Consider the following 13,677-nt stretch of genomic DNA (forward strand, 5'->3'; position numbering starts at 1 on the left):
GGGAGACAGAAGAGAATGAGAGAGAGAGAGAGAGAGAGAGAGAGAGAGAGAGAGAGAGAGAGAGAGAGAGAGAGAGAGAGAGAGAGAGAGAGAGAGAGAGAGAGAGAGAGAGAGAGAGAGAGAGAGCGAGAGAGAGAGAGAGAGAGAGAGAGAGAGAGAGAGAGAGAGAGAGAGAGAAGCCTGCATATAGTTGATTTTACACAAACATATTCAAATATTTTTTACACATACACATACACATACACATACATACATACATACATACATACATTCTTTTTTGTCAAATCGCTTGGTCGAAAGAACAGACGACTCTCGGTCGACCAAGATATTTTTGGTTAGGGAAAGTCCTAATGTGTCTCAGCCTATGTTTGCCTGTGCGTTCACGTTCACGAGCTCCATAAGTATTTGGACAGTGAAATGTTTTGTTGTTGTTTTGGCTCTGTACTCCAGCACTTTAAAAATGATACAATGACTATGAGGTTAAAGTGCAGACTGTCAGGTATAATTTGAGGGTATTTTCATCCATATCGGGTTAACCATTTAGAAATTGCAGCCCTTTTTGTACATAGCCCCCCCCCCATTTCAGGGGACCCAAAGCAAAAGGATAAATTCACTAATATGTGTATTACAGTAGTAAAAAGTTAAGTATTTGGTCCCGTATTCATAGCCACATTGACTACATCAAGCTTGTGGCTCTACAAATTTGTTGGATGCATTTGCTGTTTGTTCTGGTTGTGTTTCAGATTATTTTGTGCCCAATATAAATTAATGGTAAATAATGTATTGTGTCATTTTGGAGTCACTTTTATTGTAAATAAGAATAGAATATGTTTCTGAACACTTCTACATTAATGTGGATGCTACCATGATTACGGATAATCCTGAATGAATTGTGAATAATGATGAGTGAGAAAGTTACAGTGGCATAAATATCATGATATTTGTGCATCTGTAACTTTCTCACCCATCATTATTCACGATTCATTCATGATTTATTCACGATTCATTCACGATTCATTCATGGTTATCCTTAATCATGGTAGCATCCACATTCATGTAGAAGTGTTCACCCGATATGGATGAAAATACCTTCAAATTAAAGCAGACAGTCTACCTTTTCACCTCATAGTCATTGTATCTTTTCAAATCGAAAGTGCTGGAGGCAAAACAACAACAAATGTGTCATTGTCCCATTACTTTTGGAGCTCACTGTATGTGTGTCTAAGCCAGTGTGTGTATTCCTCCAGGCTTTCTGCTCTGTGATTGAAGCCCATGGCGGTTCCCGGGGGTGTCTCTGTTTCTCGGTGGTTCCGGGGATTAAGCCTCATCGGGGTGCAAAGCCTGGCCGCTTGCTGCACTGATGAGAACAGATTCCTCTGGTATGCCCCGGATCAGCTAGCCAGACGTCTGAGACCCCACACCCCAGGGAGATATCCCACAGTACACTGGGGCAGGCTAGACTGGTCCCCTAAACCTTCATGTTTTACTACCAACCGAAGCACTACCACTCAGAGCATAGGCCGAACTACTCATAACATAGGGCTAACTCAGAGTGATGATGTATTCCTACACCATATAACCAAAGGATAACCACTCACAGAGCTAAAAAAAAAACACCACAAGAATTCCATTTTTCATGGACTAAAATCTCAAATAACTTCCAAAACCACCAAGAAGTGTCATTCAGCACTGTTTAATGATCAGACAGACCAAAATAACAATATACTGTAACAACCCACTGGGCAAAAACTGGTTGAATCAACTAGGTTTCCACGTCACTTCAAACCAAAAATTCTATGTTACGACGTTGAATCAACATGGAAAACTGATTTGATTTGAAAAATGTCATCAACGTAAGGGAACGTAATGTTTGTTTTTTTACCCAACCAATTATTTTGTTGATTTCCCATTGAATTCACATTAGCTGACAACCCAACCAAATGTAAATCCAAAACTAGCCGTTGAACTGACGTCTGTGCTCAGTGGGAATCCACAGTATCGAGGCTTTTCTGTGTAGACATTGCAGAGTTTATATAGCTTTGTGTGTGCGTTTATTTGGTATGTCTAATTGTAAAGTTAAGGTTTTTATCCACTCACTATAAATGTCATAAAATGTATTCATTCGTATTCGATCTCTTTTATTATTTAAAAGTTCCATCCAGTCTGAAATGCAAATGAGCATATTCCAATATGCATTAAAAAAAACTGCAGATGAATACATGAATTAAAACAAATTAGTCAACAAAGTGAGTCATTTGCATAAATTACACACCGCATTACTAAGGGATAGATTCCTTCATTCCAATCAATTAGCACACTGGAACGTTTCATAATTGCAATTCAGGACGGACGCATACATTCCAGACGTATGCGTTTGATCGTGCACGTGCACGTGTGCATGTATGCTTCCATATGCAAGCTACGATAGCCACTCTCTGAAGGGAAAGACCCTCTCAGGGAGGCTGATGGTGAAAATCAGCTACAAGAGAGAAGCACCTTTGGCCTCCAAGCAGAGTAAAAGTAATGGAAATGATTTGTCCTCTTAGGAGAGAAGAAGACATCTACTGACCGTTTGCGTGCGTTAAGTCGACACTACTCAAGTGGTGGCTTGTGGCTAGTCGGCACCAGGTTGTGAAGGAACCAATGTGTTCTACTGCTGTTCTCAGTTTAAGTAGTCAATTATTGTCCATTTCCCAGAATGGTTTCACGGATCACCAGGTTGTGTTGTCCTGCTGTCATTAGCTGATGAAAATGACAAGCAGACACACACACACACACGCCCTCAGGGTTCCCCTTGTCACAGAAATAGGAAGAAGTGCCCTCTCTCATGGGGCGAGGACCCAGCGTGCATTGCGTGGGGCCTGGCCACCCTTTGTGGCGGTTAAAAGCTAGTTTTCCGCCTGTTAGGACGGCCCCCTCACGGCGTACGGAACCCGCCATGGACTCTAATGACTGTGTAATCGGCCATAATTGTATTTTCCGTTTTCATTTGTGTCATCTTCCATCTGCCACTCTTCCTCTTACTGTCGTCCTCTCTCACACTCCCTCCATCTTCTACTGTCTCCTCTCTCTTCATGAAACATTTGCATAGCACAAGTCATCCCTATTGAATGCATCTGATAAATGGATGTCAAATCCACTCAGTCACCGAGCTAATACATCTACTGAAAGTTTTCAAGAACAAACCCCCTAAATAGGGTTTACCATTCCGATGGTATAAAACCTATACTAAATGTCAAATTGAAACTATGGAATCGACATGTTGCAGAGCAAAACACTTATGTTTGTGCTGCTAGCTACAGTCATGACATTGAATGACTGACCTGTGGTGAGAGGCCGTTGCTAATGCTGGGGTTGACTGGGTTGGAGTGGCCAGGGGGGGGCACAAAGCTGTCTGAGTAGCCTGAGAAGCCGTGGCGTCCGGAGGACAGGCAGTAGGCCGAACTCCCGTCCTGGGTCCCCACTGAGGAGCCAAGCCCACCCTGGTGCACCGAGGTGGGGGGGAGAGGCTGAGGCCTGTGGACTGTACTGTGCTGCTCTGACACTGCTGAGAGAGAGAGAGAGAGAGAGAGAGAGAGAGAGAGAGAGAGAGAGAGAGAGAGAGAGAGAGAGAGAGAGAGAGAGAGAGAGAGAGAGAGTGGATTAGGGCTAGGCTATTGATCTTGAGTCAAATACATCACATCTGTAGATGACCTTTATTGATATAGAACGAGATCAAAGAGAGAAGTAGATGGTGAAGGTGTGCTCACTTTGTGAGATGGAGGTGGGAGGGTAGGGGCTGTCTGACAGCTGATATGGCTGCAAGCTCGACATGGCCGAAGGTGGGAAACCGCCAGGGATCAGGTGATTAAATGCCATTAGCTGATTGGCTCCTGCCTGTTTCCTCCACCTGGCTCTCCTGTTGCTGAACCATACCTAATAAAATAAAATAGAAGACGTGAGAATCTATTCTTGTGAAAAATAGTACATACTGTGTGTGTGTGTGTGTGTGTGTGTGTGTGTGTGTGTGTGTGTGTGTGTGTGTGTGTGTGTGTGTGTGTGTGTGTGTGTGTGTGTGTGTGTGTGTGTGTGTGTGTGTGTGTGTGCAATAGACATGCCTAAAGTGTGTGAGAGTATTCAATGTGTGTATGTATCTGTGCTGTAGCCTCAAGCAGAACAGACAGATAGAGATCTGAACATCTGGTGCACTTTGAAACCACAGTGACATTACGTCTTTGTCTAACTCTAGGTCCCCAATTACATTCAGCCGTGGGACGATTTGTCCTTGAGTGGATGGTCGGGGGGCGCGGAATATACAGTTGAAGTCGGAGGTTTACATACACCTTAGCCAAATACATTTAAACTTAGTTTTTCACAATTCCTGACATTTAATCTTAATAAAAATTCCATGTCTTAGGTCAGTTAGAATCACCACTTTATTTTAAGAATGTGAAAGCTCAGAATAATAGTAGAGAAGGATTTATTTCAGCTTTCATTTCTTTCATCACATTCCCAGTGGGTCAGAAGTTTACATACACTCAATTAGTATTTGGTAGCATTGCCTTTAATAAATCTTCTTAGGGCTAGGCCCCTTTTTCTCAATTTCTGTCTGAATGACATGCCCAAAGTAAACTGCCTGTTGCTCAGACCCTGAAGCCAGGATATGCATATAATTGGTACCATTGGAAATAAAACACTTTGAAGTTTGTAGAACTGTTAAAATAATGTAGGAGAATATAACACAATAGATATGGTAGAAGAAAATCCAAAGAAAAACAAACCAGTATTTTTTTTTGAGAGAGACCATGCTCTTACAATGGCAAGTATAAGGGCATACTCAATTTTAGCTCCCAGGATGCAATTCATATGGCTTCCACATGGTGTCAGCAGTGTATGTTCAAGGTTTCAGACTTGTAAATTACAAAACGAATAAGAAATATCAGTTTTAGTACAGGGACACAGTCTTGGAAATTCGTGTTTAACTATTGATTACATTTTAGGGTATCTGAGGAGTAAATAGAAACATATTTTGACTTGTTGAAACAAAGTTTAGGTGTAGATTTTCGTATTCCTTTCTCTGCATGTTGAACGAGTGGATTTCTCAAATCGATGGCTCCAACTAAACTGACTTTTTGGGATATAAAGAAGAATTTACCTAACAAAACGACACCACATGTTATAGCTGGGACCCTTTGGATGACAAATCAGAGGACAATTTTCAAAAAGTAATTTAATCGCTATTTGTGAATTTATGAAACCTGTGCCGGTGGAAAAATATTTTGTGGGGCGCCATCCTCAAACAATCACATGGCATGCTTTCGCTGTAAAGCCTACTGTAAATAGGACAGTGCATTTAGATTAACAAGAATTTAAGCTTTTAACCGATATAAGACACTTGTATGTAGCTAAATGTTTAATATCCATAATTTGTATGATTATTTATTTGAATTGCGCACCCTACAGTTTCACCGGAAGTTGTCCCGCTAGCGGGGACGTCTAGCCCCCTAAGCCATTTTGCCACAACTTTGGAAGTATGATTGGGGTCATTGTCTATTTCAGGGGTGTCAAACTCATTCCACGGAGGGCCTAGTGTCTGCAGGTTTTTGGTTTTTCCTTTCAATAAAGCCCTAGACAACCAGGTGTGGGGAGTTCCTAACTAATTAGTGATGTTAATTCATCAATCAAGTACAAGGGAGGAGCGAAAACCCGCAGACACTCGGCCCCCCGTGGAATGAGTTTGACACCTGTGGTCTATTTGGAAGACCCATTTTCGACCAAGCTTTAACTTCCTGACTGATGTCTTGAGAAGTTGCTTCAATATATCCACATAATTTTCCTGCCTCATGATGCCATCTATTATGTGAATTGCAACAGTCCGTCCTGCAGCAAAGCACCCCCACAACATGATCCTGCCACCCCCGTGCTTCACGGTTGGGATGGTGTTCTTCGGCTTGCAAGCCAGCCCCTTTTTCCTCCAAACATAACGATGGTCATTATGGCCAAACAGCTATATTTTTGTTTCATCAGACCAGAGGACATTTCTCCAAAAAGTACAATCTTTGTCCCCATGTGCAGTTGCAAACCGTAGTCTGGCTTTTTTATGGCGGTTTTGGAGATGTGGCTTCTTCCTTGCTGAGCGGCCTTTCAGGCTATGTCGATATAGGACTCGTTTTACTGTGGATATAGATACTTTTGTACCTTTTTCCTCCAGCATCTTCACAAGGTCCTTTGCTGTTGTTCTGAGACTGATTTGCACCTTTCGCACCAAAGTATGCTCTTCTCTAGGAGACAGAACGCGTCTCCTTCCTGATCGGTATGATGGCTGCGTCGTCCCATGGTGTTTATACTTGCGTACTATTGTTTGTACAGATGAACGTGGTACCTTTAGGCGTTTGGAAATTGCTCCCAAGGATGAATCAGACTTGTGGAGGTCTCCAATTTTTTCTGAGGTCTTGGCTGATTTATTTTGATTTTCCCATGATGTCAAGCAAAGAGGCACTGAGTTTGAAGGTAGGCCTTGAAATACATCTACAGGTACACCTCCTATTGACTCAATTTTTGTTAATTAGCCTATCAGAAGCTTCTTAAGCCATGACATCATTTTGGGGAATTTTCCAAGCTGTTTAAAGGCACAGTCAACTTAGTGTATGTAAACTTCTGACCCACTGTAATTGTGATACAGTGAATTATAAGTGAAATAATCTGTCTGTAAACAATTGTTGGAAAAATGACTTGTGTCATGCACAAAGTAGATGTCCTAACCGACTTGCCAAAACTATAGTTTGCTAACAAGAAATTTGTGGAGTGGTTGAAAAACGAGTTTTAATGACTCCAACCTAAGTGTATGTAAACTTCCAACTTCAACTGTACTTTGAAATAATTCGAACACTGCAAATTGACGTCAAGAATCCCAAACAGTATTTGACAAAATCAAAATCATTTCAAATCTAGATCTCACTTGGATACGATGACATACATTATGCCTCTCTATTTATGTGTGGGGATATTGGGGAACAGATTTCCTCAATTAAAATCACTTTGAGCTGATTTCCTGGGGATTTTACAGTCTTTTATGTCCAACACTGAAAATGATATACAAATGTATATATATATATATATATATATATATATATATTCTTTGTATTTTTTTGTTTTGAACACTTGGGGGCCTAAATAAAATCACCAGCCCATGGGTCACCTGTTGGGGAATCCTGACAAACCCATAAACCAATGAAATCACTTTAATGGCTTAATAAAGAATCTCTAATTCTGGCTTCTTTTAGTTGCTTTTTATGGATATCTTTTTACAAAAGATGTCAAAAAAGGAAACTTTTATAACTGAGAATACAGTGAGGCCTGTGTTTGTGTGTGTTTGTGTGTGTGTGTGTGTGTGTGTGTGTGTGTGTGTGTGTGTGTGTGTGTGTGTGTGTGTGTGTGTGTGTGTGTGTGTGTGTGTGTGTGTGTGTGTGTGTGTGTGTGTGTGTGTGTGTGTGTGTGTGTGTGTGTGTGTACAGCTGACGTGACTGATGTCTGGAGGGGGTGAATGGCACCATGCCAGGCCAGTTTAACACCCATATTGCACATATCCCCAGGAATCTCCAGCCCAGCAGATCCCAGAGCAGTCACAGACCAGATTGGGCCCCTGGGACTGTGGACAAAGACCTCCAGAATGTGTGTGTGTATGGGGCGGCAGGGGTTAAAGACATCCCAGTACAACTGGTGTCTGTTTGTGTGTGTGTGTGTGTGTGTGTGTGTGTGTGTGTGTGTGTGTGTGTGTGTGTGTGTGTGTGTGTGTGTGTGTGTGTGTGTGTGTGTGTGTGTGTGTGTGTGTGTGTGTCTGAGCATGTATGCATGCCTGCCTGCCCATGTGTGTGTATGTGCTTGCCCATGTTTGTGTACTTGTGTGTGTATGTCTGCATTCTTGCCTATGTGTGTATTGGTCTTCACTAACCTGAACTCTGGCTTCTGTGAGTTTGGCCCTCTGAGCTAGCTCTTCTCTGGTGTATATATCAGGGTAGTGTGTTCGTTCAAAGGCTCTCTCCAGCTCCTCCAGCTGCTCGGCTGAGAAGGTGGTCCTACTGCGACGCTGTTTCCTCTTCAGTGGCAGGCCCGGCTCCGAGTCCACGTCTGAACCCTCGTCTGAGTGGCTGGCTGCAAACACATAACAGATAATGGTTATTCTGATTGGCCGGTTAGAAAAACGAAAAGGGAAAGCTGTTATTTTGAATGGAGGAGGGGGGCAACAAACTGTATTTCTAAGACTTGGAATGTAAAGTAAACCCTTGACCTTTATTAGAGAGACACACAGAAGCAACAGGTGTCAAAGACTTGGGATAAATCCTGCAATGTAATGTAATGACTAGGGCACAGAGTTTGACCTGGGTAGCTCCTGCGGTCAGAGAATAATATATCTAGTTCTCGCCCACTATGATGTGGCCTTAGGGCTTTCACAGGGTGGGATCACTTTAAATTGATTCTTAACACCCCCTTCTAAACATCACACAGGCCACAGTGGATCCTAAAGTGATCAAAAGAGAGCCCAGAGAGACCAGTAGTCTGTTTAAACATGGATTAAAGGAGTTGTATACCTGTTGGGCAAAGTAGGATATCGCCATTTTGGATGAAAAATGAATCCCAGATTGTGTCTTTTATCTGCTTGCTCAGTTGAGGGCTGCTGGACAGCGGGACAGAGAGACAGAAGGGACAGAAGGACAGAAGGGACAGAAGAGACAGAAGGGACAGAAGGACATAGGGACAGAGGGATATAGAGAGAGACAGAGCGACAGAAGAATATAGAGAAAGACGGACGGACGGACGGACGGACGGAGGGAGGGATATAGAGACAGACAAACAGATGGAGGGATATAGAAACAGACAGACAGAGGGACAGAGGGATATAGAGGCAGACAGACAGAGGGACAGAGGGATATAGAGGCAGACAGACAGAGAGACGGAGAGGGCTTTTAAGGCCTAATTCAGCAGAAGAGTGGTGAATGAAGGCTTGAGGCTGGGAGACTGAAGGACTAAAGCAGCGTATGGGGGGAGGCTAGCTGTCTATTAAATAATGATTAGGGTCCTCAAACTAGCGTGACAGCCACCCATTGTCCACCATTACGTGTCTGCAATGCACTCGTCACACACACACACATAAACGTATACACACACACATGCATCTGTCTGCTGTGTCTAGGACCTCTGATTTCACGCGTTGCTTTTTCTCTATAACAATGTTTCCAACGCAGATGGCTACAGACAGAAAGGGTTAAATTCCATTCCCTTGAGCTCTTTGCCTGAGGGACCTTCTAATCATGAAGTCTGACAGAAGGTGGGACAGAGCTTTAAATAGGGGTCTGTCTGAGTCTGTGCTCGTATGTCTCATAGACCCAAACATCCACCTAAAAGCAGAGGCAAATCCAGTTTTATTGTAATGATAGTATTACCCATACCAAGACCACCTCATGTCTCTGTAAGGCATCAGAGAGGAGGAAAGAGGTGGAGAGAAAGAGAGAGAATATGGTGTGGATGCATGGTTAATGGAGGTAACCTCTCCTCTACGCTTCTCCTCTCTTCAGCTCTCTCTTTCTCCTCCCTCTCTCCTCCCTCTCTTCAGCTCTCCCTCTCTCCTCTCTCTCTCCTCTCCAGATTTAGGTTTAATTAAAAGTAGAGAGCCAGGCAGGCAGGGGAGCGGGGCTCCCGTCTCTCCCGTCTCCTCAGTGCCAGCCTCTGGAGCCGAACAGGAAATGCTTGTGCTGGTTGCCAGTGAGAGCCCATCCAGGCATTACACAGGGATTTGAGCTCTGGGAATTCTGCTGTGGCTCCGGAACGCCGAAACAAGATTCCAACGCAGGGAAGAGCTCTTTATTAGATTCAGACCAGGGGCACCGGACAGAGCATTGAGAGCAAAGAAGCTCATGGGAGATTTGTTGGACGTGAAGAGTAAATATCCATCAGAGCAGAAAGTTTTGAGCCATGATTTGGAATACTGGTCTGGCTGGGACGTTTGTGTTACTTTGACAGCAATGTTGAGGAGAGGTATGGACAAGGCATCAACCCTAACTGAAAAACTGATCAAGTATAGTAAATATTTTTTTTCTGCAGTGAATTTTACATTAATTCTATTGGGATGCTATTATGTCCTAAACTACCAAATAGTCTCAAATTCTGCCCCCAAATTATTCTGCCCCAAAAGCAACTACACGTGTTACTCAAAACATTCACAAAACAAGAAACTGATTAATTAAGCGATAAACAAGATAAAAACCAAACAAACCAATAAACAAATACACACATCATGGTCATTGCCATTTAAAGGAAAGAAGAAAGAGAGAAAATGAGACAGAAAGAGAGCTGAAAACAAGCTGAGAAGAGCTGAGAGAAAAGCTCCCCTCCATCTCCATATCTCTCTCTCTCTCTCTCTCTCTCTCTCTCTCTCTCTCTCTCTCTCTCTCTCTCTCTCTCTCTCTCTCTCTCTCTCTCTCTCTCTCTCTCTCTCTCTCTCTCTCTCTCTCTCTCTCTCTCTCTCTCTCTCTCTCTCTCTCTCTCTCTCTCTCTCTCTCTCTCTCTCTCTCTCTCTCTCTCTAATAATATATATATAGAAACTGCCGCGAAAACACTCCATCACGGCCTCTACTTTAATGAAAAATGACAGTGTTACTTTTGTCATCCTTTTGGCCCTCTTTCTCTCTCGTTCTCTCCATCTCTTTCTCTCCATCTCTTTCTCTCCATCTCTCTCTTTGGGAGTGTTATGGCCCGGGTTCCTTTGTATGCCGGAGGGGAAAGGCCTGTGGCAGGGCTCTATTGGGCTGATTTCCACGCTCCATCTGTAGAATCCATCAGGGCTGCCCCGGCCCGCATTCAGGGCCCTGTCACCTGCCCAGCAGGGGAGTGAGGGAATGGGGGTCTGGATGGGTGAGCGAGGCAAGGGGGGTGGTGGGGGCACAAAGAGGGCCAGAGAGGGGCCACTGGGGGCTGTAGAGGGGCACAGCAGGGGAGCACCCCCCCCCCCCCCAATCCCTCCCACCTTCCATCTATAGCCAGAGGGGCATGGGGGTTGTGGAGTTGAGAAGATGAGGGGGGTGGGGGTAACTGAGATGGGAGCTGAATGCACCTGGAGAAGATAGGCAGAGGTGAAGGGGTGCTGCGGAGGGAACGAGAGAGAGAGAGAGAGAGAGAGGTAAAAGTGGGGTTGCTCTCTATTCTGCTCCACTCATTGTTAAAACTGTCCCTTCCACCACATCCATTTCCATCACTCCACTTCCCTCTTCCTCCCGCCACAACCGCCCACGTTTGAGTTTGAGAATACCAACCACGTTCCGATGCCGTGGCGGATCACAACGAGAGGGCAACATCGACGCAAACGCAGGAACCTAGAGCAACAGGGTTCCCACACATTCCCATCAACAAACAGGAGAAGAGGATACTGAACACACAAAGGGAGGCCTCGACCTCCTCACTTCAACACTCAAATCAAATGTTACGCTGGAGCTAAAGAGCCAGGGTGCTGAGAATACAAAATACTCCACAGTTTGGCTGTGCCTCTGACAATAATCTAAATGAACGTAAAAATGTATTATTTTCCCTGAGGAGGAAATTGGTTTTGCTGCTGAATTACCCACTAAAATAGACATTTAAACAAAGCAGGACCAGGACGTGTAAGGCCAGTAGATAAAGGATACATTGAATAAGGTTGACAGAGCGACACAGTAAGGATAGATAGATATATAGATTTCAACAGGTACGTAGTTTGTGTTAGACAGTGCTTCCCTCTCAAGCATGAAACACACCGAAAATCTCACTGCCGATAGATACTTATCACAGTTGCTAGAACAAAAGCGGTACCTGCTGGGTGCCAAACCAGTAGCGACAAACCTGACATTTCTACTTTTAGAATCGCAATGCATTGGCCAACAACTTGACTTTGAGCCAATCAGAGAGCACGAATCCCCAAGTGGGGGAGCCAACAGGAGTGACAACAAAAAAGAAAAAATAGGGCATGAGCCAATCACAATTAATATGCAATTTAGGCTATGGGATGGTAGCTAGCTAAGTGCACAGATGCAATGCACACAACACTAAATACTTCCTCCAAGCTAGCTAACCACTGTAGCTAATATTTACATTATCATTAAATCACAATGGATTCGTTTCCATGAAAAACTACCTGTGTTAGCTGCCGAGTTAGCGCAGTGTCCTTAGCTAACTAGCGAGGTTGTGCCAGCTAGCGAATATGCTAACATTAGCTAGATATTTCAACATGTGGCTCTGGTCTGGCACTGGCAGTGTGGGATTATGTATTCAATTGTTTCTTCGTCATCTTGCTAGGTAGTTATCTACCTGTGGGCATCAAGTGCTTTCTACAAAATAGCAACATTAGCGAAGCTATCTAGCTTGTTAACATTGGAATCTAGAACATGAACTAAGCAACACATACGGACATGCATTGCCAAACAACGCTACTGCCACATTCTGGATTGGAGTATTTTAACAAGGCTGAGTGGCTGACGACTTCTAGGTCTTTGCTGTGTGAACACAAAAGGGATTGACTGCCAACACTGTTCAGAGGTGCTGAGTACTGTCGGCAGGCAAACGTTTGACAATCCTAACGGTGTGTCTGAGATTTTAAATAATTACAGTCTCTTAGATCGATGCATTGAGCACTTTTTGGTTATAAAGCCCTCTTGCATAAACTTCCGCCGTACCTTACTAAATTGTTAACCTTCAGACGTATAAGTTACCAGACCTGGACTCAGGGATCAATTCAATCTCCAATGAGTCTGCATGGTTTTTTATTTGTGCATCTCATGTGGAATCCTCTCCAAAAGTCCTTCAAGTTGGTGGAGTTGGTGCCTTTAGGCGGGCAATTCAGGCGGATGTCAGAGGGCCTTTTTACTGAAGAATATGTTTGTTTCATATCATTGTGTTTTGCTTTTCGAGTTATGTGTTTTTTTCATGTATTGTGTAATGATTGCGTATGTAGATACAGTTGAAGTCGGGAGTTTGCATACACTTATGTTGGAGTCATTAAAACTCGTTTTTCAACCACTCCACAAATTTCTTGTTTAACAAACTATAGTTTTGGCAAGTTGGTTAGGACATCTACTTTGTGCATGACACCAGTAAATTTTCCAACAGTTGTTTACAGACATATTATTTCACTTATAATTCACTGTATCACAATTCCAGTGGGTCAGAAGTGTACATACACTAAGTTGACTGTGCCTTTAAACAGCTTGGAAAATTCCAGAAAATTATGTCATGGCTTCAGAAGCTTCTGATAGGCTAATTGACATAATTTGAGTCAATTGGAGGTGTACCTGTGGATGTATGTCAAGGCCTACCTTCAAACTCCGTGCCTCTTTGCTTGACATCATGGGAAAATCAAAATAAACAAGTCTGCTTCATCCTTGGGAGCAATTTCCAAACGCCTGAAGGTACCATGTTCATCTGTACAAACAATAGTACGCAAGTATAAATACCATGGGCCGTCATACCGCTCAGGAAGGAGACGCATTCTGTCTCCTAGAGATGAACGTACTTTGGTGTGAAAAGTGCAAATCAGTCCAAGAACAACAACAAAGGACATTGTGAAGATGCTGGAGGAAACAGGTACAAAAATATCTATATCCACAGTAAAATGAGTCCTATATCGACATAACCTGAAAGGCCGCTCAGCAAGGAAGAAGCCACTACTCCAAAACC

At 43.4% G+C, this 13,677-nt stretch overlaps 1 protein-coding gene across 2 annotated transcripts in view; it reads right to left on the minus strand.

The window, feature by feature from the left end:
• LOC120055530 (paired box protein Pax-3-like) overlaps positions 1-13,677 on the minus strand; it is a 33,521-nt gene that overhangs the window by 6,700 nt on the left and 13,144 nt on the right. Inside the window, exons 5-7 of one of the 2 annotated variants that reach the window (XM_039003392.1) lie at positions 7,931-8,130; positions 3,750-3,915; positions 3,324-3,544 (exon numbers count right to left, since the gene is read on the minus strand). In XM_039003392.1, coding sequence (XP_038859320.1) covers positions 3,324-3,544; positions 3,750-3,915; positions 7,931-8,130 — 587 coding nt within the window. Of the gene's footprint in view, positions 1-3,323; positions 3,548-3,749; positions 3,916-7,930; positions 8,131-13,677 lie in introns of both variants that reach the window. The other variant, XM_039003391.1, reaches the window with a different exon arrangement.

This window comes from Salvelinus namaycush, chromosome 11 (assembly GCF_016432855.1).
Source record: "Salvelinus namaycush isolate Seneca chromosome 11, SaNama_1.0, whole genome shotgun sequence".
In the NCBI taxonomy this organism is placed as follows: Eukaryota; Metazoa; Chordata; class Actinopteri; order Salmoniformes; family Salmonidae; genus Salvelinus; species Salvelinus namaycush.